At 32.4% G+C, this 24,363-nt stretch overlaps 1 protein-coding gene across 1 annotated transcript in view; it reads left to right on the top strand.

The window, feature by feature from the left end:
• Positions 1 to 24,363, top strand: part of SYCP1 (synaptonemal complex protein 1) — an 80,521-nt gene that overhangs the window by 42,308 nt on the left and 13,850 nt on the right. The window contains exons 16-27 of the mRNA XM_054565076.1: positions 3,800 to 3,904; positions 4,844 to 4,947; positions 6,188 to 6,305; positions 7,092 to 7,162; positions 9,945 to 10,026; positions 14,003 to 14,065; positions 14,230 to 14,292; positions 17,163 to 17,279; positions 17,751 to 17,861; positions 19,202 to 19,294; positions 20,141 to 20,215; positions 24,250 to 24,309. Of these exons, the coding sequence (XP_054421051.1) occupies positions 3,800 to 3,904; positions 4,844 to 4,947; positions 6,188 to 6,305; positions 7,092 to 7,162; positions 9,945 to 10,026; positions 14,003 to 14,065; positions 14,230 to 14,292; positions 17,163 to 17,279; positions 17,751 to 17,861; positions 19,202 to 19,294; positions 20,141 to 20,215; positions 24,250 to 24,309 (1,062 nt within the window). The remainder of the gene's footprint in view (positions 1 to 3,799; positions 3,905 to 4,843; positions 4,948 to 6,187; positions 6,306 to 7,091; positions 7,163 to 9,944; positions 10,027 to 14,002; positions 14,066 to 14,229; positions 14,293 to 17,162; positions 17,280 to 17,750; positions 17,862 to 19,201; positions 19,295 to 20,140; positions 20,216 to 24,249; positions 24,310 to 24,363) is intronic.

Raw genomic sequence — 24,363 nt, 5'->3', positions numbered from 1 at the left:
TAAAGGGCATCCCAAGAGCATCAAGTTCAGGAAACCAAGGAGACTGCACCACTGAATCCCACAGGTCTCCTACTATAGAAGTTCACACCACAAAGACAGAGAGTCAAAGCAGATCTATTTGAGAAACAGAAACAAAGAAGAAGAATCTCCCCTAAAATGGGGAGACAAAGAAACAACCCCCAATTGAAAGTAAAGGAGGAATCACCAGAGAGAGACGTTGAGTTCAAAACAATGGTTTTAAGGAATCTCAATGAGCTCAGTGAGAATTACAGAGAACTACAGGGAAGCAACAAGGAACTTACTGCGAACTACATCAGCATGAAAAAGGACATAGAAACTATCAATAAGAGCCAGGAGGAAATGAAGAATACAATTTCTGAATTGAAGAACACAGTAGAAGGAATTAAAAGTAGGCTAGATGAAGCAGAGGATTGAATCAGCAAGCTGGATGACAATGTAGAAAAAAATTCCCAGGAAGAGCAAGAAAATGAAAAAAGACTCAAAAAAAGTGAAGAGGGGTTAAGGGAGCTGCAGGACAACATGAACCATAGAAATAGCCATATAATAGGGATGCCTGAAGGAGAAGAGGAGCAAGTGATAGAAAACCTGTTTGAAAAAGTAATGACAGAGAACTTAACCTAATTTGATGAGAGAGAAATTCACACAAGTCCAGGAGACACAGAAGGTCCCAATCAAGATAAATCCAAAAATGTCCACTCCAAGATTCATCATAATTAAAATAGCAAAATGCAAAGACAAAGAATCTTAAAGGCAGCAAGGGTGAAACAGGCAGTAACATACAAGGGATCTCTGATAAGGCTAGCAGCTGATTTCTCAACAGAGACACTACAAGCCAGAAGGGAATGGCAAGAAATAGTCCAAGTAATGAAAAGCAAAAGACTGCAACCAAGACTCGACTCTACCCAGCAAGGCTCTCATTTAAAATGGAAGGCAAAATAAGGAGTTTCCCAGACAAAAGAAGACTAAAAGACTACACCTCCACCAAACCAGCATTGCAGGATATGCTAAAGGGGCTGCTTTAAGAAGATGAAGAAAAAGAGAAAGAGAAGAACACAGGTACAAAGGGAAAAAAATGAATAAGTACCTGTCAATAATAACTTTAAAGGTAAATGGATTAAATGCTCCAATCAAAAGACATAGGGAAGCTGAATGGATAAGAAAGCACAACCCACACATATACTGCCTACAAGAAACCCACCTCAGAACAAAACACCTACACAGACTGAAAGTGAAGGGCTGGGAAAAAATATTCCAAGCAAATGGACAGGGAAAAAAAAGCTGGGATAGCAATACTTATATCAGACAATATAGATTTGAAAGCAAAGGCCATAAAAAGAGACATAGAGGATACTTCATAGTACTCAAAGGAAGAATCCATCAAAAAGACATAAACATTGTAAACATATATGCACCCAACATTGAAGCACCCAAATATATAAGGAGAATCTTGGAGGACTTCAAGAAAGTTATAGACAGCAACACACTGATAGTAGGGGATTTTAACACCCCACTGTCAACAATGGGTATATCTTCCAAACAAAACATTAACGAGGGTATTGTGGAACTGAATGACACATTAGATCAAATGGACTTAACTGATATATATAGAACCTTTCATCCCAAAGAAGTAAAATGCACATTCTTTTCAAACGCATATGGAACATGGAACATTTTCAAAGACAGGCCACATGATAGGACACAAAACAAGCCTCAACAAATTCAAGAAAATTGAAATCATAACAAGCATTTTCTCTGACCACAAGGGCTTGAAACAAGAAACCAATTTCAAGGGAAAAACTAAAAAACACTCAAATTCATGGAGACTGAATAGTATGCTATTAAACAATTAATGGGTCAATAATGAGATCAAAGAAGAAATCAAAAAGTTTCTGGAAACAAATGAAAATGAACACACACCATTCCAAAACCTATGGGACACAGCGAAGGCAGTCCTGAGAGGGAAGTTCATAGCAGTATAGACAGACCTACCTAAAAAAGAAACATTTCAAATAAACAACCTAACCCTACATCTTCAAGAGCTGGAGAAACAACAACAAACAAAGCTCAGAGTGAGTAGAAGGAAGGAAATAATCAAGATCAGAACAGAATTAAATGACATAGAGACTAAAACAATAATTCAAAGGATCAATAAATCCAGGAGCTGGTTCTTTGAAAAGATAAACAAAATCGACAAGCCTTTAAGCAGACTCATCAAGAAAAAAAGGGAGAGGACCCAAATAAATAATATCAGAAATGAAAGAGGAAGAATTACAATTGATACCATAGAAACACAAAGGATTGTAAGAAATTACTATGAAGAACTATATACCAAGGAATTTGAGAACCTGGATGAAATGGACAAATTTCTAGAAAAATATAACCTTCCAACATTGAATGAAGAAAAACAGAAAGCCCGAACAGACTGATACAGCTGATGACATTGAAGCAGTAATTAAAAAACTCCCAGCACACAAAATGTTCCATGCAACAATATTTTCACCAAAATGTCCCCTAGAGCAAGGGACTTAAAGGAAAGAATAAACAAAAGGACTACATCAAGTTAAAAAGTATCTGTGCAGCTAAAGAAAACATTAACAAAATCAAAAGGGAACCAACTGTAAGAGAAAATATATTTGACAATGATACCTTGGACAAGGGTTTGCTCTGCGAAATATGTAAAGAACTCATACAACTCCACACCAGAAAGACAACAATCCAATTAAAAAATGGGCAAAGGACCTGAACAGACACTTCTTCAAGGAGGGCATACACAGGGCCCAGAGACATATGAAAGGATGCTCTCAACGTCACTAGCCATCAGAGAGATGCAAACCACTTCACATCAGTCAGAATGGCCATCATAAACAAATCAATAAGCAAGAAGTCCTGGTGAGGCTGTGGAGAAAAGGGGACCCTTGTACACTGTTGGTGGGAATGCAGACTGGTGCAGCCACTGTGAAAAACAGTTTGGAATTTCCTCAAAACGCTAAAAGTGGAACTACCTTTTGACCCAGCAATTCCACTGTTGGGATTATACCCTAAGAATCCTGAAACCAGTTCAAAAGAACCTATGCACCCCAATGTTCATAGCAGCATTGTTTACAATAGCCAAGTGCTGGAAACAGCCTAAGTGCCCAACAGTAAATGAGTGGATCAAAAAACTGTGGTACATTTACCCAATGGAATGCTATGCAGCAGAAAGAAAGAACTCCTACCCTTCATGACAGTGTGGATGGAACTGGAGATTACTATGCTAAGTGAAATGAGCCAGGTGGTAAAAGACAAATACTGTATGATCTCACCTATAAGTGGAACCTAATCAAAACAATCAAGCAAACAAAATAGGACCAGAGACATGGAAATAAAGAACAACCTGACAGTGAATAATTGACAGTGGCCAGAGGGAGAGAGGGAGGATGGGGATAACAGGGGAAAGATGGAGAAGGAATCAAGTCGAGGAACAAGTGTAGAACACCAAGGACAAGGACAGCAGAGGGGTGGAGGATTGAATGTGGGAGGGGCGAGGGATGGGCACGGCAAGGCAGGGGAGATCAATGGGGGAAAAACGGGGACACCTGTAATGAACAATAAAAAAATAAAAAAATATATTAGGACTCTGTCCATTAAACGCTTTTGTCATATTTAATTTTGGAATATACTTTTAAAAATTTTAGCTAAGGAGAAACTCATAATTTTTTCCTCAACTTTATTTAGGCAGTTTGATTATTTTGCATATGTGTGGGCTTTCATTGTCTGGTTTATTAATTTTTTTAAATAGGCAGAAAACCAAAAGCTTTTAGATGAAAATAAACAATTGGAGAAGATTGCTGAAGAATTAAAAGGAACGGAACAAGAGCTAACTGGTCTTCTCCAAACCAGAGAGGTTTGTTTAAAAAGGATATATTTTTCTTTCACATATTTTGTTAGTACAGATTTATGGAATAGATATGGTGTGGCTATTAGCTTTGTGAAAGATTTTTTCACAAAATTCCTTTTTAAAGTATGTGTTCCTGCTACATTTAATATGCTAGTGATTTAAAACACATCTGGAGAACCTCCATATAATGTATAATGTGGAAGAGAAAGGTGAACTTTTAAGGTGTCAATGGTATGTACACAATGCCATGGCTTATTACAATTACATTTCTTGATGCTGTAAATATTTCTTAATTGATACATTTACAAGTTAGCCTTAATTAAGTTCATAGTTTACAATAATTTTTAATAGTGCTTATGATAATTTAGAATCTTTTATTTGAAAAGTATATTTTTAGAGCATAACAATATTATACTCTATCTTTTTATAATAGTATGGACAGCTTAGTTTTTAAGATACTGATTTTATTAGCCAGTATACAGGGTCCAGCACAAATAACGCCCCTCTTTTATTACAAAACCATAAGCATATAATTCTGTAATATAACAGTATCACACTCAAGCACTACAATTTAGGTGAACTGTTCACATTAAAACTATAAATTTATATGCCCATATTATTACCCTACCAACCACACTCAAACAGGGCTTACTTCTGCGACTCGGTATTTCTTCTTAATATAACATTTTAATTGAAATTAATTACTTGGTTGAGTAAAAATGATAAAAATATTTTATAATATGTAAATATAATTTTATTGGCTGAGCTTCAGAATATCAAGATGGGATTTGTTATTGCTCATTTTTTAAAATTATAATGTTATGGCACTGAATCTACTTAAATTTTAAAAATTTGACATATTCTTACCCAGTTTTTGCCAAATATATGACTTACTTGCGTAGAGTGTAAAAACATTTGTTGATGTAATACACATTTATTTTCCAGGAAAAAGTACATGATTTGGAAATACAATTAACCACCATTGCGATAAGTGAACAACAGTATTCAAAACAGGTTAAAGAACTGAAGACTGAGCTTGAAAATGCAAAGTATGTTTTCTATCTCTCTATAAAATAGCTTATGTATTTAATTGTTAAGTTTTCTGGTATTTAATAATAAATTATGTTCATATTTATTTGAATGGACTTAAAGTTGTATTTTATTTCTAAAGAAAAATAATTTATGAATTTTATTGCTAAGGCAAGTATATATCATTCACATAAAAAGAGTAAGTACATCATGAAGTTAATAGCTTAAGGTCAATATATTACTTCTCTTGGAGATACTTGATTCCTCATAAAAACAATAATTTGTAGTACTAACTAGTTATTTTGTTTGTTATGCTAAGTCATTTCATAGGTTTGTATTGATGCAATGACAAAATACAAGTTCATTCCTTACATTGTCCAAATAAATTATTTGATTGATTCACCTATATAGTAAGTTTAATTTTCAGAGAAAGTGGGAGGAAATAATTATTGTTATTTTTTACAGAGATGTAAACTTAAATAGCCTATCTAGTGGTGAGCATGATTTTTTCTTTTTGGTTGCTTCTCAGCTCTAGATAAAAATGGGAAGTAAGCAGTTTACTCAGGATCTTGTTTCTTCCTTTTCATCTCCCATTCCCTGCTTCTGATACCTTTTCAACAGTAATTTTTTTAGGGGTTCTGAGTAAAATTTATCTATTAACCTAAATCCCTTTTAATAAATGGACCTATTAGTTAATTATACTTTAGTATAAATTTGTTATCCTTGGTGTATTTGCTTTTTCAACCTTTCATTTTTTAATGAAAACTTTTTTCTACGTTTTCATTAATTTCCAGTATTAGTAAAGCAGTAGGAGATAATAGGTGCTCATAGAGCCACACAGTCCCCTTCCTTCATTTAAGATTGATCCTTGCTGCGACAAACAGCAGGAATCTCTCTTCCAGTCTAGAACATTTGAGACCTTCTAAGAGAAGTTTAAGTGTTTGCACAAAGGTTAAACCTAGTTTTCTTTATTTTAATTAAAAATAGGTCATACCTATAGTGTATAGTGTAGGGATTATGCGGAAATGTACTCCATCTTGAAAAACTTACAGAAAAATTTCAACATATACAAAATTTAGGGAATAGTGTAATGAACCAGCATGTACCAATCACCCACCTTCAGGAATTATTAACTAATGGCCAATCTTAATTTATAACCCAAGCTCTTCCCTCCTTTCCTCTAAAATTATTTCGATCTAAATTTCGTATCATTTAATTTTATATGTAAATATTTTTGTGTGACTTTTTTTTAAATAATAGGCTTAAGAATACTGAACTAACTGCAAGCTGCAACAGGCTTTCACTGGAGAACAAGGAACTAGCACAAGAAAGAAGTGAAATGGCCCTAGAACTTAGTAGGCAGCAGGAAGATATTAATGTGAGTTAAAAAAAAAAAAGTACTCATGACTTAGTTTTCTTACCTGTAAAATTAGGGAGTTAGAATAGATAACCTCTAAAGGAGTCTGATTATCTTAGGGCTGATGCTTTTTTTATAAGAAAAAAATACATATTGATCTTAGGTGGTGATAACAAGCAACAGAATATAGAGGCTACCCAATGATAAAGGTAATCTAATTTTAAGTATCAAGATTTGTATATTTATTCAACAAGAGTTATTAAGTAATTTGTATAAGATAGTGTGGAGGATACAGTGATGAATAAAATATCATCCTTCCTCTTTAGGAGCTTACAACTCAATAGAAAAGATGTTCAAATAACTTCAACAAAATAGTGTATGTGTTGTTTGGGGGAACAAAGTGTTATCTGAGGTCACAGGGTCACTTCTGCCTTGATGGAAGAGAAGTCTTCAGAGAGAATATAGCCTTGATTTTAGCCTGAAACATGAATGATTACGAGTTCTGTAGGTAACAAGAATGGAAACCCATTCTTGGAAGCCACAGCAATATAAACAAAGGATATGTCTCAAAGTATCACTGGAGATCAGCAAATAAGACTTGTTTTGTTAGCTGGTGAATAGAGATTGTTAGGGGAGTAATTAAAGCTTGGAGAAGTAGTGTGGAACTGTGGACGTTAGCCCATTCTCTTGCTTTATATATAACTAAGTGAATTTTATGCTGGCAGGTAAAGCTCTTAAGTATTAGTTTCAATTTTATTTTTGTTGAAACAAGGTAATTAATATAAACAATATTGATTATTTCTTTAGGATAGCAAAAAGCAAGAAGAAAGGATATTGAAACAAATAGAAAATCTGAAAGAAACAGAAACACAATTAAGGCAAGACTTATGAGTGGGCCTCTTTTGACAAAAAATTTAGTATTCTTTTCTGTTAACCTGTTATAGTTAATGTATGTTAAACTGATGTTGCATATAACATGAAGTAAAAATTAGACTTAAATTACTGCTTTGGAATCCTGCTTAAAAATGAAGTTGTAGTAATGTCTATTTAATACTCAGTGTTGAATTAGTGAGATTTGACATAGAAATTAATTTTAAAGAATCATGAACTTTCTCATATTATTTATTAAGAAGATACACTAATCATGTGCCAGAAAATTTAGAAGAGAACTAGAAAATATTTAGTATTATTTTAAGCATTATCCATTATTAAGCATTTTCACAGTCATCCATTTTAATGCCTTTATACCAGTCTATCAAGTGGATATGACTTTTATAATTTTAATCATTTATATTTTTGGATCTTTACATTTTATAGTTTTCCAGTATTATAAAATAATACTATAGTAAACATCTTAGCATACAGATCTTTTCCTTAATTTGAATTTGATAGTAGAATTCATTGAATCAGAGGCATAATTATTTCATAATAGGTTATATCAGTTGTAAGCGTGCATTACAGCAAATACTGTATGAAAATACTGGTTTCCAAATGTTTTAATTGGCTTCAAGTATTCTCATTAATTTATTGGTGATATAACAGATAAAAACAACTCATTGTTCTCATCATTTTTCCTTTTCATTTTTTGGGTAAGCATTAGAATTTTTCATGTTTGCTTGCTAGAATTTCCTCTTGATAACATTTCTTATACCTGTTGCCCACTAATATTTTAAAGTCTTGGTTGTTTTCTTACTGATGTAGTTAAGTTTTAAAATATATATTAATCTTTTATCTTATTCTGTTTACAGCACAGATTTTCCCCAAACTGTTGTTTTTCTTTTGCTTTGGGTAATTTTTTTTTCATACAGAAGTTATTCTGATTTTTTATTAAATCTAATTGTTGTGTCTTTTGTAATTTTTCTTACAGGATCTATGACCTGGTTTTTGATATACAGTGTTTTCATTTGTATTATTTTATAAATCTGTTTTGTGTTTTGTTTTCTTTTAATCCATTAGCAATTTATATGATTTCCAAATGTGTAGGGGCTCTAGTTTGTACTCACTTCTGGAGTATTGAGTTATGACTTTTTTATGTTAGTTAAAGAATGTGGTCAGTAAAACTTACTTCTATTTTAAATTATTTGAGCTCTCCTTTTGACCTAATATACCTCCCTCACAGGTTTGTTTGAGACTATATGAGTTAATGTGAATAGAATGCTGAACTCACCACCTGACATAGAACCTCCTATTTTCCAGATTTGGAAAGTCATCTTTTATCATACTTCTATGATGGCTTTTGCCCTTTTTGCTCAATTTTCTTATTCAGAAGTTAATATTAGCTGTTATTTATAGATTAAATCTCTATGATAAGGCACTGTATGTTTTAAGGAAAAAAAATAAAGGCATAGTGTAGGGAAAGGCTGTTTTTTATTTAAGGTAATTCAAGTTATTTGGATAGTATCTTTTTTAGTACATCTACCTACTCTGTGGATATACAGAACTTTAAATATAAATATATTTAGGAAAAGTAAGAATATACCAATTGAAGGTTTAATACTCAGTTAAAGAGCAGATATCCTGGATTTAGTTTTCACAAGGCCAATTATTCCATGTGATTGAAATCTATTCCATACATACAGGTTAGACCTGGAAACATATTAGTGGTGATGAGAGAGTAAAATTAGAAAGCTTCAAGTGTCCATCTGAGACAAAGCTCCATTGTTTTTATTGTGCAACAAAAGGATTTTTAATTTAAAAAAATTAAAATTAAATTTATTGGGTTAACATTGGTTAATAACATTATATAAATATCAGGTGTACATTATTAGACTCTGCCCTTTGGTATATTGTGTGCTAACCACCCAAAATCTCTTTTCCTTCTATTATTATATATTTGACCCCTTTTACCCACTTTCTCTTCCCCCACCCCCTCCCCCTTTAAATTTTTAAAAGGATAATACAGGATTCGGCACAAATAACGCCCCTTTTATATTACAAAATCTTTTATTAAAAAATCATATGCATGTAATCCTGTAACGTAACGATATCACACTCAAGCACACCATATGACATTTTAGGTAAAATGTTCAATTGAAACTATTAATTAGTATACCCATATTATTATCGTACCAACCATACTCAAGCAGGCATTACTTCTGCTGGACCCTGTCCATGCTTATGGTACAAAATTCAAAGGGACAAAGGAACACTCAGGGGAAGAAGACTATCTTTCTTACCTTTGTCTCAGTTACCAGTTTCATTCTCTAAAGGTATAACTGTTTCTTGTGTATGTTTCCAGAGATACTCTATGACATTTATAAGGATATATGTATATGTAGCTATCTCAGTCATGTAGTTTTTCATTAAAATCATTTGTGTTTATGTATCAAATTTATTTGAATAAAATTATGACTATGCCTTAGAATGATGACTGATTTATGATTCTGAAAACAGTGAAGTATTGACTTAAATAAGTATTGCTTTCTTTCTAGGAGTTTTCTAATAGAAAAATGACTATAACCAGATAGTTAATTTCAAAATAAATGTATAAATTAATTTAAATACAGGGATGAATTGTGCCTAATTAATGCATGAAAAATTAGCCAGCAAATGAAAACATAAACCAATAAAATTTCATAGTCAACCACTTTAGACATTCAGAAAGGGAATACAATGAAAAAATAAATGTTATTACTATGTCACGCTTCCATTTCCTTTAAGGAATGAACTGGAATTTGTGAGAGAAGAGCTAAAGCAGAAAGAAGATGAAGTTAAATGTAAATTGGACAAGAGTGAGGAAAATGTATGTTATATTTAATAATAGATCGCAATACCATGTGTCCAAAAAATGAAGTAAATTGTTGAATAAATAACTAGTCATTGTGGGACTGTTGTAGGCTATTGACCTTTAAAATATAGGCAGAGTTTGGTTATTGTCCTTACATGGTTTTATCTAGAAGAAATAGTGGTGTAATTCTAAATTTCTTTTATAAGTGCTCAATGTTTAATGTTGATTTACATTTTTAAGCTAAATAAAAGACATGCCTTAATAATATAGAATATACTGATGAATTGAGTAATAAGTTTATGTTGTGTCTTGGTGGATATGATTTAATAAGTTGGGATAGGAAGAAGGTTTTTAGGGAAGAGTGTCATGAAAATATAATAGTATAAACTAAGTAACATGATTATAGTATGTAACATATATAGTGGGAGAAGATGGTGCAAAAAAAGGTCAAATGAGATGTGAAGGCCATGACTATGTTTTTTCATTCAACAAGTATTATTCACTATTTACTATTTGCCAGATACTGTTCTGGGTGCTGAATTTGGCTTGCTGTTTGTTTGTTTGTTTGTTTTGTTTTCGTGGACAATGATGATCCAATTAAGTTTTCTTCTTTATTAAGGAAGTGACATTTTTAATTTTTCAGAGTGGCATAGGAAGAGGTGAAAAGCTGTGGAATTAGTTGGAAGGCTATAAAAAGTAGCCTCAAAAGCTCTGAAAAAAAGCCTTGGAGAGAACTCTGGTTGTGGTTGGGGGATGATCTGGTCATGCCTGAGCTGTGTGTCCAACTACACTTCTGAAGCTGTCAAACTTCCTGGACTGAGCAGGATCAGCGTGGAATTTACAATAAAGAAGCCTTTATAGGAAGGGATAGTGGCCAAACCAAAACATAGGTCCTCTTTATAAATGCTGTTGGAGACCATAGAAGAGATGTCTGATCCAAACTTGAGTTAGAACAAGCAAGCTTCCTGGAAAAAATGACAAGATTTGAAGCCTTAGATTATTAATAGCAACTGTGGAAGTCAGGGGGTGACTTCCTGGGGAAGGGAGAGGAGTATTCCAGGTTACACACACATGTGTACCTTATAAAATATGAGAGAACCATCATATTTAAGCAACTATAAAAAGTTCATCTTGGCCGAAAGATGTAGTTTAACCTTTCAGGTAGTGGTGATAGTGGAGGGAGTAAGGAAAGATGAAAGTGGGGAGAGACAAGGGTAGAACATTCAGGTCTCACAAGCTATACTTAAGAGTTTTGACCTTACACTTCAAAAGTTGTAAGACTATTGAGAGATAGTCCAAGGATGAGATGAGCTATAATATCTTTAAGGGCTTACAGTGGACCAAAGAACATTCTTAGGCCCTTTAAATATGTTATTTAACTAGAAGTATGTTTTTCCTCATTTTATGAATTAAGAAATCAGAGCTCCAAAAAGTAAAAATCTTTGAAAGACTACATAACAAGAAGTAGTGGAGTTGATCTAACAGTCTTTAGGCTACACCATATTTTTTTCTCTCATAAGCTGTTTTTTTCTTTTAGTTTCATATTTGTCAATTAAATTCAACTGGAAAAAAATGAAGTTAATCATAAGACTTGCTATGTAATTCACTACTTTAAAATCTACACCAGAGACTCCTTCAAAAACTAATCTTATTTGTGATGAGGAAAAACATGAATTTGATGTTTAATTTGAGATAAAAATCCTCCACTAAGAATGTAAATTTATTTTACTAATGTAGAAAATATTAGTGATTAATTAATACTAATTAATGCAAGACAGATTGTTAGCATATTTAATCTTTCCATGGTTGGATTTCAATTTACATATTAGAACAGTTTCCCAGAAAGAATCCAGTTTGCAAATATTTCTCACATATGCTGCTTGACATTGAAATTTATTATACTCTTTTTTTTTTTCTCCAATCCACTACCTTCAGACAGTTTTTTTGGTACATACTTTATCTGAGCCTCAGTTTCCTCATTTCTAAAATGGGGATTATATCTATCCTTTTTATATCATTGGGTTGTTAGATGGTTTAGACTAACAAATGTCTGTGAAAGGCGTAGTTGAGAAATTATAAACATTTATATGCAAGAGAAAAAAATTCAATATAAATTGGGAAAACTGATAAAATGTTGCAAAGTGATACTGGGCTAAGAATGATCAACATTAATATAAAAACAGTTTTTTAAAGAAGGCATATTGAAATAAATTGGGAGTACTGATAACTATACTTTTGTAGAAAGAAAAGACTAAGCTTTATAATTCCATTTCTAAAAGATATGTAGAAAATATGTTAACATTTTAAATCTGATGTTAAATATTATTTTTTTTAGGTTCGAAGCATTGAATGTGAAGTTGTAAAAAAAGATAAACAAATGAAGATATTAGAAAACAAGGTATTATCAAATTGGAAAAATATTTGGGAATAGATACTTTATAACAATATACAGAGTCCGGCATAAATAATGCCCCTTTTTTATTACAAAATCCTTTGCTGTAGAATCATAAGTATGTAGTTCTATAACATAAAAGCATCACACTAAAGCATGCCATATGACATTTTAAGTGAAATGTTCAAATTGCTGTTCATGTCATGTGAGACATTCATGTACCCTACCTACCACACTCAAGCAAGCCTTACTTCTACTGGACCCTGTATGTATTACTAGATTCTTTAGGGCCAGCTTTTACACTTACTAGTGTTTATGTTTCCCCTCTGAAGGCTTTGAGGATTAATGTAGAATTTTCACTGTAGGTTTCTTTGAAGAGACTCTGGGTTCAGTTTTGTACAGTGCTTCACAAAGCAAAGTTTTATTATATTCCTCTTCAGCTATCTCTTCCTTTTCCCCAAATTTTATAATCTGAGCAGCTACACTTGTAATGGATATCTTTAGAGTGGCAAGATGCTTTAAAAAAACATCTCTCCCATCTCTCGAGAGAGCTGCAGAAAAATTGCTGCTGCCTTTAGGTGCAGTGTTTTTGCTGTCTGACTGCCCATCCCAATTCACTTCTTTTCTCCTCTGCACCTCACTACACTCTGGTTCTAAATGTGACTTTCTGTATAGTTAATAGTCCTCTGGAAACTATAGTTCACTTTCTGAAGTTCTGGCCTCTCATAATCAACACCATTTTTTTTTCTCCCTTGCATTCTGATGAATAAAATTCTTTATTACTGTGCACAAGAATTGTTTTACTGTAAAATGAACTGTGATAGTTTAATACTTTTCAAGATTTCTGGGCACCAAATTTATCTTAATTATCTTAATTAGTCCTGATTTTTGAGATTATTTAAATTTAAAGGATTGAAAACTTATATTACTTTAATTTTCATTAGCTTATTCAGAAAGAAGGGAGAGTGAGATGGGACAGTGAGTGTAACAAGAAAATATATTTAACAGAGTTTTTTGTTCTAATGAGGGAGATGAAATTTTTTCCATTGGAATTATTTTCTACTTTAATGGAAATTGGAACAATTTACCTATCTGTCATGTTTTAGGAGCACTCTTTAGAAATCTGTGCTGCTTTTACGGTACTCCAGAGGTTTGGGGGGCTCATACTTCTTTTTCTAATTCTGCATGTGTACCCAGGTGAAGAAGTCCCTCAAGGTGATATATAAAAAAGTGGTTCAGCTGGTATTTCTTTAACAGGAATGAAAATGTAGCTGGGAGGAGACAGAGTATCATATTATTCCCCTACCCTATAGATGTTAAGTAAAAGAGAGCTCAGAAATGAGAAATGGAATTGTCTTTAAAGTAGTTGAATTCAAATGTATTTTTAAGTATGTTAAGAACTGTTAAGAACTTCAAATTTGTATTAAGATAGTCTTTATTAAAATTTGTACTTGTTCACATGTTTTTAGACATTAATGGAATTATTTAACAACATGATTTTTGAAGTGACTTCTATATTACTTTATGTAACATATTAGTTTGAAATTATTTTGACTGGAATATTGAATAAAATAATTAAAAATTTTCATAATTTTTTAGTGTAACAATTTAAAGAAACAAGTTGAAAATAAAAACAAGAATATTGAAGAACTCCAACAGGAGGTATGTACTGATTCTCAATATCAAACTATTTTAAAAAGATTCTTTTCATTCCAGTTTTAGAGAATAACATTTTCCTTTCCCTTAGTAATTACAGTCTAAGGTGGCAGTGCAAGTTTGAATCACTTTGGTACTAAATATAATTCTTTATTTTTAACTTTTAACAGAACAAGGCCCTAAAAAGAAGGAGTACAGAGGAAAGCAAGCAGATGAATCTTTATGAGATAAAGGTATTTAAAATTATTATTTTTGTTTTTAAAATAGTCCATGAGAATTTAAGAATTTTATACCCTTGAGGCAGTTATTGTAAGACATCATCTTTTGAGATTGTGGAAATCAATCCTTTTAACTGTAAGAGTGCTTATCTGTGATTTAACTATGATAAAATAATTTAAGGAGCTTAAAATATATGTGTGTGGGTTTGTACAATATATGTATGTATTCATACTCCTTATACATGCATTGAAAATTGAGGTTGAGTAGGTTTGGGATGGAACCCTGCAATTTACATTTTTAAAAAGCTTCATTTGTGGTTATCTTGCTGCACAAAGGGTTTAATAACCATTGACTTTGTACAAAACAAATTAAGATCCTGGAATACAAGCTAATGAAGTGAAGGTAAAATTTTGTTTGTTTTCTTAGTCCCAATTCTTTGAGATACAATTTACATGTAATAAAATGCATAATTTTAAGTATACAGTTTTGATGAGCTTTGACAAATGTTTTTACAACCATGTAACAACAGCACTCAAGATACAGGATTATTTCCATCATCCCAGAAATTTCCCTTGTGTGCTTTTGCAATCTAAACCCGGTTCCCCAGAGGCAACCAGTGTTCTACTTTCTGTCTTTATAATTTGGTTTGTCTATTCTGAAACATCATTTAAATGGAACCATGCCAAATACATTCTCTTGTTATAAGGGTTATTTTGCTCAGCCTGTTCCAAGATTCACCCATGTTCCTGTAGGTATCAGTAGATCTTTTATATTGCTGAGTCATATTTTACTGTGTGAATATAACAGATTTGTTTAGTCTCTTGTTAATGGACATTTGAATTGTTTCCATTTTTTATCATTATAAATAAAGCTTCTATGAACATTCTTGTACAAGACTTTCACTGGACATTTTTTTATTTCTCTTAAGCATTTAAAAATAGGAAAAATATTGTTGGGTCATTGAGTAGATATATGTTTAGTTTTATAAGAGACAACCAAATCATTATCCAAAGTGTATTACACTATAATAGCAGTGTATGAGAGGTCTAGTTAGTTCATATCCTACTCATGTTTGATGTTGACAGTCTTTTTTAATTTCAGTTATTCTTGTGGGCAGAGCCCAGCTTCATGGGTGTGAGACCATTTAGTCATACAACATCCTACACTTAGTTTCCTGCTCTATTATTGTCATCTTGAAATTTTAAAAAATATTCTATTTATTTATTTTTAGAGAGAAGGGAAGAGAGGGAGACAAGCATCAATGTGTAAGAGAGATGTTGATTGTCTGCCTCTTGCGCACCCCCAACCAGGGACTTGGCTGGCAATCCAGGCATGTGCCCTGACCAGGAATCAAACTGGCGAACTTTTGGTTCTCAGCCTGGTGCTCAATCTACTGTGCCATACCAGCAAGAAAGTCATCATGAAATTTTTAATAACTTATGAACTAGATGTCCCCCCTTTTCATTTTGCATTGAGCTCTGCAGATTATGTAGCTGGTCCTATTCATAGGTGTAGCAATATCCCATTGTGGTTTTGTTTTGCATTTCCTAATAATAGTGTGAAGCATTTTTTCATGAGCTATTCAGTCATTTGTATATTTTCTTTATGAAGTGTCTATTCAAGTCTGTTGCCCTTTTTTTTATTTACCCATACCATAAATTCACCATCTTAACCTTTTTTTTTTTTTTTACCTATACAGGTCATTTACATTGTTGTGCAACTAAGCCCCAGGACTCTCTTTATTTCATAAAACTGAAACTGTACTCATTAAACAACTCCATGTTCCCTCCTCCTCACAGTCCCTGGAAGCCAGCATTCTTTGGCCTATAAATTTGAACACTCTATATATCTCATATAAATAGAAAAATATAGTATTTGTCTCTTTGTGACAGCTTGTCCATTTCTGGTATAAAGGCAGTTAGAATTTTGGTAGAGATTGCACTGACATCTTCTTACTCTCTTCATAGTGCCAGGATGTTATCAAGAGAGTGAAAAGACAATTCATAGAATGGGAGAAAATATTTACAAATCATATATTTTGTAATGATGTAATATCTAGAATATATAAAGAACACTTCCAATTCAACAGCAAAAGGCAGTCACAAAAGGACAAATACTGCATGATTCCACTTACATAAGGTACCTAAAAGAGTCAGACTCACAGAAGAAAAGATTAAAATGGTGATTACCGCGGACAGAGGGGAGGAGGAGATGAGAAGTTATTCCTCAGTTTGTATAAGGTTTCAGTTATACAAGATAAATTAGTTTTAGAGATCTATTGTCAATAATAATGTATTGAGCACTTAAAAATTTATTAAACGAGTAGATCTCATGTTAAGTGTTCTTATGACAAAAAGAAAAAGGGACGAAAAGAAACTGTTGAAGGTGTAGATATATTTATTGCTTTGATTGTGTTGATGGTTTCATGGTTATATGCATATGTCCAAACTCATCAGATCATATACATGAAATATTTGTAGTTTTTTGTAGATTAGTTGTACCTCAGTAAAGCTGTTTTTTTTAAAAGAATATGCTTTTTAAAAATCACATGAGTGTTTTATACAAATAGAATATTTTCTGCAATAAAACATACTGAACTGAGACTAAACAATTGAAATATTGTTGAGAAGCTCATTAAAAATTAAAATTTGATTACTTTAAAAATATTGTCAAGTCTAAATATGTATTTTAGGGGAGGATAGATTTTGTGAATAATAAAGTATATGTTACCAAATGAAAAAAGTAAGGAAAATGATCCAACCATAATTTCCATGAATAAGTAATCTTTAATGACTCAGAGAACCACAAAACTAATAGAATATTTTCAACAAATCCACAGCATTTCCTAATGTTTATGCTGCTTCTTTATCTTTTTTACACAAAGGTCAGTAAATTAGAGTTAGAACTGGAAGGTGCCAAACAAAAATTTAAAGAAATGACTGACAGCTATCAAAAAGAAATTGAGGACAAAAAAATATCAGAAAAAAATCTTTTGGGAGAGGTAGGAAAAACTAAATATGTTTGAGAATTTGTACTAAAATTCTATATTTGTTTATTAAATAGCATTTTAAGAGAAATGTAGTAATTAATTTTTAAATTATGATTTTAAAAGGAATAACATTTATATTAGGGACAATTTCTTATAGAAGCTGAAGGTATCCTTATTATTCTAAGTATTTGAGTATTGAGTAGTATATAATTATTTTGAAAAGATGAAATGATCATTACAGCACCCTATAATTAACCAAAACAGTAATGCATTTTCTACTTGGCTTCCTTAAATTTCTGGTGTTTGATTTTTGCATTTTATATAATAGCATATGGTCTATTTTATTTTATAATATACTATTATATTTTATATAATAAAATTATTATAAAATAAAATTATTTTATAATAAAATATAATAGCATACACTTAAGTTAAATTTGGCTTTTATGCTTAATTTTAAGAAATGCTTCATTGATTTGATAGGTTGAGAAAGCAAAAGTAGTAGCTGATGAAGCAGTAAGATTACAGAAAGAAATTGATATACGGTGTCAGCATAAAATAGCTGAAATGGTAGCACTTATGGAAAAACATAAGGTAATTTTTTTCTTTTTGTGTAATGAAAATTATTTATTAGAGCCATATTTATGCATAAATAGCATTATGATTTATAAGAAAAATTATAGGTGTAGATATAGATATAATTATAGCTGGAATGCCCTTGATCTCCCATTTCTCTGTGTTTGAATCTTAACCACACGAAGCTTAGCTTGGGTGTCACTTTCAGGAAATACTTTTATCATTTATGATGAATGGAAGTGATCACTCTTTTTTTTTTAATCTTCACCTGAGGACCTGTTTTCATTGATTTTAGGGAGAAAGGAATGGGGGCGGGGAATAGAAATACTGATGTGAGATAGAAACATCAATTGGCTGCCTTCTCCTACGTGCTCCAATAAACGTGCAACCCGGGTGTGTGCCCTCCTGGGAATCAAACCTGCAGCCTTTCGGTCTACAGGACAATGCTCCAACCAACTGAGCCACACTGGCCAGGGCAGAAGTGATCTTTCTTTATTTCAATTTTCCTAGTAATCTCTTACAGCACTTTCTATCTTGTACTTAATTGAGTACATACCCAGGATATGTATCTTGCTGATATATGTATCTTCTATGTGTGTCTGACACACTTGAGGCTAAATAAATTTTTATCAGTGGAATACATAGATGAAAAGCTTAATGTTTGTCAGGTTTGTGAGTGTGCTTTATTTTTTTTTATTGTTGTTTTAAAGTAATCATTCTGTTAGTGAATTAAGCCTTATTCTCTTTAGGATTTGGAGAGGAGGTGGGCTATATCTACCTATTTATCTTTAAAAATTGTTGCTGGGATATATCATTATTATGAGGTAACCAGTGATGATTTTAAAAGCTTTTTAAGTAAGTTTTGTGAACTCATACATTTAAACATATTTGGTATGTCTCAATCCAGGACAGTTTTTATCCTTGTCTCATCTTTGGCCACTGGGAGCCTCTTCAGACTGGCCAGCAAGCCTTTTTGACCTAACTTTAATAGTCCTAGATAACTTTCTTGCTTTCTGTTATGACAGTGTTTAGGGCTCATCATGAATTTCCTGTCTCCAATCTGGAATCAGCCATTTTTCTAAGAGGTCCTGGTGTTTCTAGCCTATTTTTACAATTATGAAATTCATTGTTTGCAATTAAAAAGAATTATTTATCACTCTTATGTTTTATTTCCCAGACAGTTATCTATGTTTCATTGTTTATGTCATTGAAAAAAATTTTAAATATGCTCTCATATATTACTGAATTCATAATAATTATTTTCTCCAAATTTCAAATGCACAAGTATGACAGTTAAATTAAAGCAAAATCTATTTGGATTCTAACATACTTCAAATGTTTTTTTCTGTTTAATATAGCACCAGTATGATAAAATCATTGAAGAAAGAGACTCAGAATTAGGACTTTATAAGAGCAGAGAACAAGAACAGTCATCAATGAAAGCATCTTTGGTGAGATACAGAACAAATACCTATAAAAGCCAATTTGCTTGTCAGCATGACTGGTGGTAAAGAATAATGTTAAATAAAACCATAATTTTTGAGTTATAGAATCAAAAAAATCTTAGATCTGAAAGGGATCTTATAGTTAAAGTGGGTTTCCAATTTATTTTTTTGAAATGATGGAATTAACTCTTTTTTTTTTTAATTTTATTTTAATTTATTTTTTCAAATACATTTGTCTCTGCCTCCCCCCCCCACCACTTTCCCTTGCCCCCTCCCTCCTTCCCTCCCTCAGCTCTTCCCCTTTGGTTTTGTCCATGAGTCCTTGCTATATGTTCCTTGACTTTCCCCTTCCCTTCCCTTTCCCTGCCCCCACCTTCCCTCTTGTCTCTGTTGATTTCTTTTCCTTTCAGTGTTGCTGGTCTTATTTTCCTTGCATCTTTGTATTGTTGGTTAGGTTCCACTTATAGGTGAGATCATATGGTATTTGTCTTTCGCCCCCTGGCTTATTTCGCTTAGCATAATGCTCTCCATGAACTCTTTTTTTTAATAAAAAGTTATAAACTACAGTTACAAATACATTTGGAGTTCTAATTGAAATTGGGAGAGGAAGGGTGGGGTAGATTGGAAGAGGTTGAGGAGGAGAGATATATAGTTTAAATATTGCTTTAGAGCAACTATAAAAAATTTGTCTAAATGAAATCTTTAGTTCTGCTTAACTAGCAGCCTTCGTATCAATAGGCTTTAAAGTGTATATATTTTATAAGTAATTTATTTTTATATGAAATTAAATTTATTTGAAACACTAGGTTGCATTTATATGCACTTATTAGCTTCATGTTTCCTTTTCTTTAGGAGGTTGAACTATCCAATCTCAAAAATGAACTTTCATCTATTAGGAGACAACTTGAAATAGAAAGAAAAGAAAAAGTAAGTTTTGTGGCATTATAAAGTAGCTAATGTAAGGTTTCTTTGTGTTTTTAAAAATATGTCATATTAGAAAATAATATGATACATCTGGGTGACTGGATGTAAAAAATACGGTTTTCCTCCCATTAACTTTTTTTCAAAAAGTATTTATAATATAGCTTAAAATCAGAAAGTGTGATGCCTCCCACTTTGTTCTTTTTTCTCAGGATTGCCTAGGCTACTCAGGGTCTTTTGTGGTTTCATATAAACTTTTGGATTTTTTTTTCTACTTCTCTAAAAAGTGCCATTGGTATCTTGATAAGGGTTGCATTGAATCTATACATGACTTTGGGTAATATGGACATTTTAACAGTATTAATTCTCCAGCCTATGAACACTGGATACCTTTCTTTTTTGCATGTCTTTTTTGATTTATTCCATCAATATCCTGTAGTTTTCAGTGTAGATATCTTGCTTCTCCTTGGTTAAATTTATTCCTAAGTATTTTATGTTTTTTGATGCTATTGTAAGTGGGGATTGTTTTATTTCTTTTCAGATAATATTGTTAGTGTATAGAAATGTTACGGACTTTTGTATGTTAATTTTGTATCCTTCAACTTAACTGAATTCGTCTATTAGTTCTAACAGATTTTTGGTGGCATCTTCAGCTTTTATTTGTGTAAAAATTTTCATCTGCAAATAGAGACAATTTTACCTCTTCCTTTCCAATCTGATGGCTTTTATATCTTTTTCTTAACTGATTTCCCTGGCTGGGACTTCCAGTGTTAGGTTGAATAGGAGTGGTGAGAATAGACATTCTTGTCACTGATCTCAGGGGAAAAGCTTTCAGCTTTTACCCTTGAGTATAATGTTGGTTGTGAGCTTTTCTATATGGCCTTTATTATGTTGAGGTACACTCCTTATGTACCTGATTTGTTGTTATCATGAAAGAAAGTTCAGTTTTGTCAAATGCTTTTAATGCATCTATTGAGATAATTATAATTTTTATCCTTCATTTTGTTAATGTGGGCATTCCATTAGTTGATTTGTATATATCGGACCATCCTTTCCATCCCAGAAATAAATCCCACTTGATTATGGTGTATGATCCTTTTAATGTGCTGTGGAAATCTGTTTGCTAATATTTTGTTGAGGATTTTTGCATCTATTTTTATCAAGAATATTGGCTTGTAATTTTCTTTTCTTGCAAATACCATTCTTTGACCTAATAAAATGAATTTGAAAGTGTTCCTTCCTCCTCAAATTTTTGAGTAGATTTTAAGAAGGATTGGTATTATTTCTTCTTTAATTCACCAGTAAAGCTATCAGGTTTTAGATTTTTATTGTTGGGAGATTTTTGACTACTGATTCTATTTCCAGATTTGTTACTGATGTGTTCTTACTTTATATTTCTTCATGATTCACTCTTGATAGGTATATGTTTCTAGGAATTTACACATTTCTTCTAGGTTATATAATTTGTTGGCATATAATTGTTTTAGTAATCTCTTATGATCCTTTGTGTTTCTGTGGTATTTGTTGTAATGTCTCCTTTTATGTATATGATTTTATTTATTTGACTCCTCTCTCACATTTTAGTTTATCTAAAGGTATCAGTTATATTTAAATTTTCTTTCTTTTTTTAAAAAATTTTATTTTAATTTATTTTTTCAAATACATTTGTCTCTGCCTCCCCCCCCCCACCACTTTCCCTTGCCCCCTCCCTCGTTCCCTCCCTCAGCTCTTCCCCTTTGGTTTTGTCCATGAGTCCTTGCTATATGTTCCCTGACTTTCCCCTTCCCTTCCTTTTCCCTGCCCCCCTTCCCTCCTTCCCTCTTGTCTCTGTTGATTTCTTTTCCTTTCAGTGTTGCTAGTCTTATTTTCCTTGCATCTTTGTATTGTTGGTTAGGTTCCACTTATAGGTGAGATCATATGGTATTTGTCTTTCGCCCCCTGGCTTATTTTGCTTAGCATAATGCTCTCCAGTTCCATCCATGCTGTCACGAAGTTTAGTAGTTCTTTTTTTCTCTATTTTATATTTAAATTTTCAAATAATCAGTTTCATTGTTCTTTTCTATTGTTTTTCTGGTCTTGATTTCATTAATTTCTGTTCTGATCTTTGTTGTTTCCTTCTGCTAACTTAGGACTTAATTTGTTTTTCTATTTTCTTGAAGTGTAAAGTTAGGTTATTTACTTGACAGCTTTCTTTTTTCTTAATGTAGATGTTTATTGCTGTAAACTTTCCTCTTAGAACTGCTTGAATCATGTAAGTTTTGATATGCTGTGTTTCTATTTTCATTTATTTCAAGATATTTTTGGATTTCCTTTTGATTTCTTCTTTAACCCACTGATTGATTGATTGTTCATTGTGTTGTTTGATTTTCACACATTTGTGATTCTCCAGTTTTCCTCCTATTACTGATTTCTAATTTCATATCAGTGTGGCTAGAAAACATGCTTCCACTTTAAAAAAATTTGTTAAGACTTGTTTTGTGGCTTAACATATGATTTATCCTGGAGATGTTCCATGTGCATTTAAGAATGAATATTCTGTTTTGTAGGGTGGAAAGCTGTGTATATGTCTGTTAGGTTTGTTTGCTCTAAAGCATAGTTCATATCCAATGTTTTCTCATTTATTTCGGTCTGAATGGCTTATCTATTGTTGAAGATGGGGTATTGAAGTCCCCTATTATCATTGCAATGTTGTCTGTTTCTTCTTTCAGATGTGTTAGTGTTCACTTAATGTGTTTAGGTGCTCTGTTCTTAGGTGCATATATATATTTACAACTGTTATATTCTCTTGCTGAATTGGCCCCTTTATCATTATATAATGACCTTTTTCTCTTGTTACAGGTTTTGAGTTAAAGTTTATCATGTCTGCTGTATGTAGAGCTGTTCCTGCACTCTTTTAGTTTCTGTTTGTATGGCATATCTCTTTCCATCCCTTTACTTTCTGGCTATGAATGTCTTTAAAGCTTCAGTGTGTCTCTTATAGGCAGCATATCTATGGATCATGTTTATATAACCATTTAGCTACTCTATGTATTTTACTTGGGAAATTTAGTCTATTTACATTTAAAGTAATTATTGTTGGGTTAGGACTTACCAATGCCATTTATTGTTTTCTGGCTGTTTTGTAGTTCTAAAGATCAACCAACCATTGGTGGTTGATAAAATATATAATATTGTTAGAACAGTGACCACTGTTACATCAGCTTACTTCCAGCCTCTTTCATTGTGATAGGGGTTCTCTGGTTAGGAGCAACACTATGGAAGAGCTACCATGGTATACACAAGACATTCAGTAAAGATAGATAATAACACAGGTATCATGGCCAAGCAAGGCAAGTTTTCCAAAAATTCTGTGCATTGGGATTTTCCCCTCTCTGAGACCTTTACGATTCCCTTGGGTTGTAACAATTCTGTTTTCTAGATGATTGTCATATTAAAGACATACTTTCTACATACTCTTTTCTCTAGGCTAGGGTTTCCTCTCTCTCTCTCTCTCTCCCTCTCCCCCGCCCTCTCTCCTGAACACACACACACCCTAAGTAGTATATTATTTCCTAAGTAATTTGTACTTTTCTGTACTACTTTTTATCCTTTATCTCTCTTAACAATCTCATGTTGAAAGTTCATTATTCAAGGTTAACACATGGAGAAAAAGTGAATTCTGCCTCTAAAGGCCCAGAATATTTTGGATCTCTTAGCAACTCTTTATACTTAGCTACCTGTGTGTATTCCTTGCTTTATAATCTGGTCCATCCACTCCATTTTATGAATAAGAAAGTTGCAATTCATATCTTTAAAAGGCTTGCTCGAGATTCCACAGATAACATACTATAGGCAGATCAGAATTTTTAGAAAATACATTCAAAACCAACTAACATTTCTGTAGAGAAGAACTATTCATTTTTCTGTATTACTTTTATAAAATTTACAGGTCAGTATTTTTTCTCGTTAATACTCCTTAGGAAAGATTTTGATAGCAGGGACATTCATTTGTGGTAATAATAATGACTACATTGTATGTACTTGATATTCATTTTTAATAGGAAAAACTCAAAAGTGAGGCAAAAGAAAACACAGTTACTCTCAAAGAAAAAAATGACAAGGTAAGAGTTTTATATGATTTCCAGTTTTTCTTTATAACCAATTCATTTTCTAAC

This window comes from Pteronotus mesoamericanus, unplaced genomic scaffold, assembly GCF_021234165.1.
Source record: "Pteronotus mesoamericanus isolate MK-2021 breed Mesoamerican mustached bat unplaced genomic scaffold, CSHL_Meso_final scaffold_99, whole genome shotgun sequence".
NCBI lineage: Eukaryota > Metazoa > Chordata > Mammalia > Chiroptera > Mormoopidae > Pteronotus > Pteronotus mesoamericanus.
Note: the sequence above shows the minus strand (reverse complement) of the source record. Positions and strands in the feature narration are given on the sequence as shown.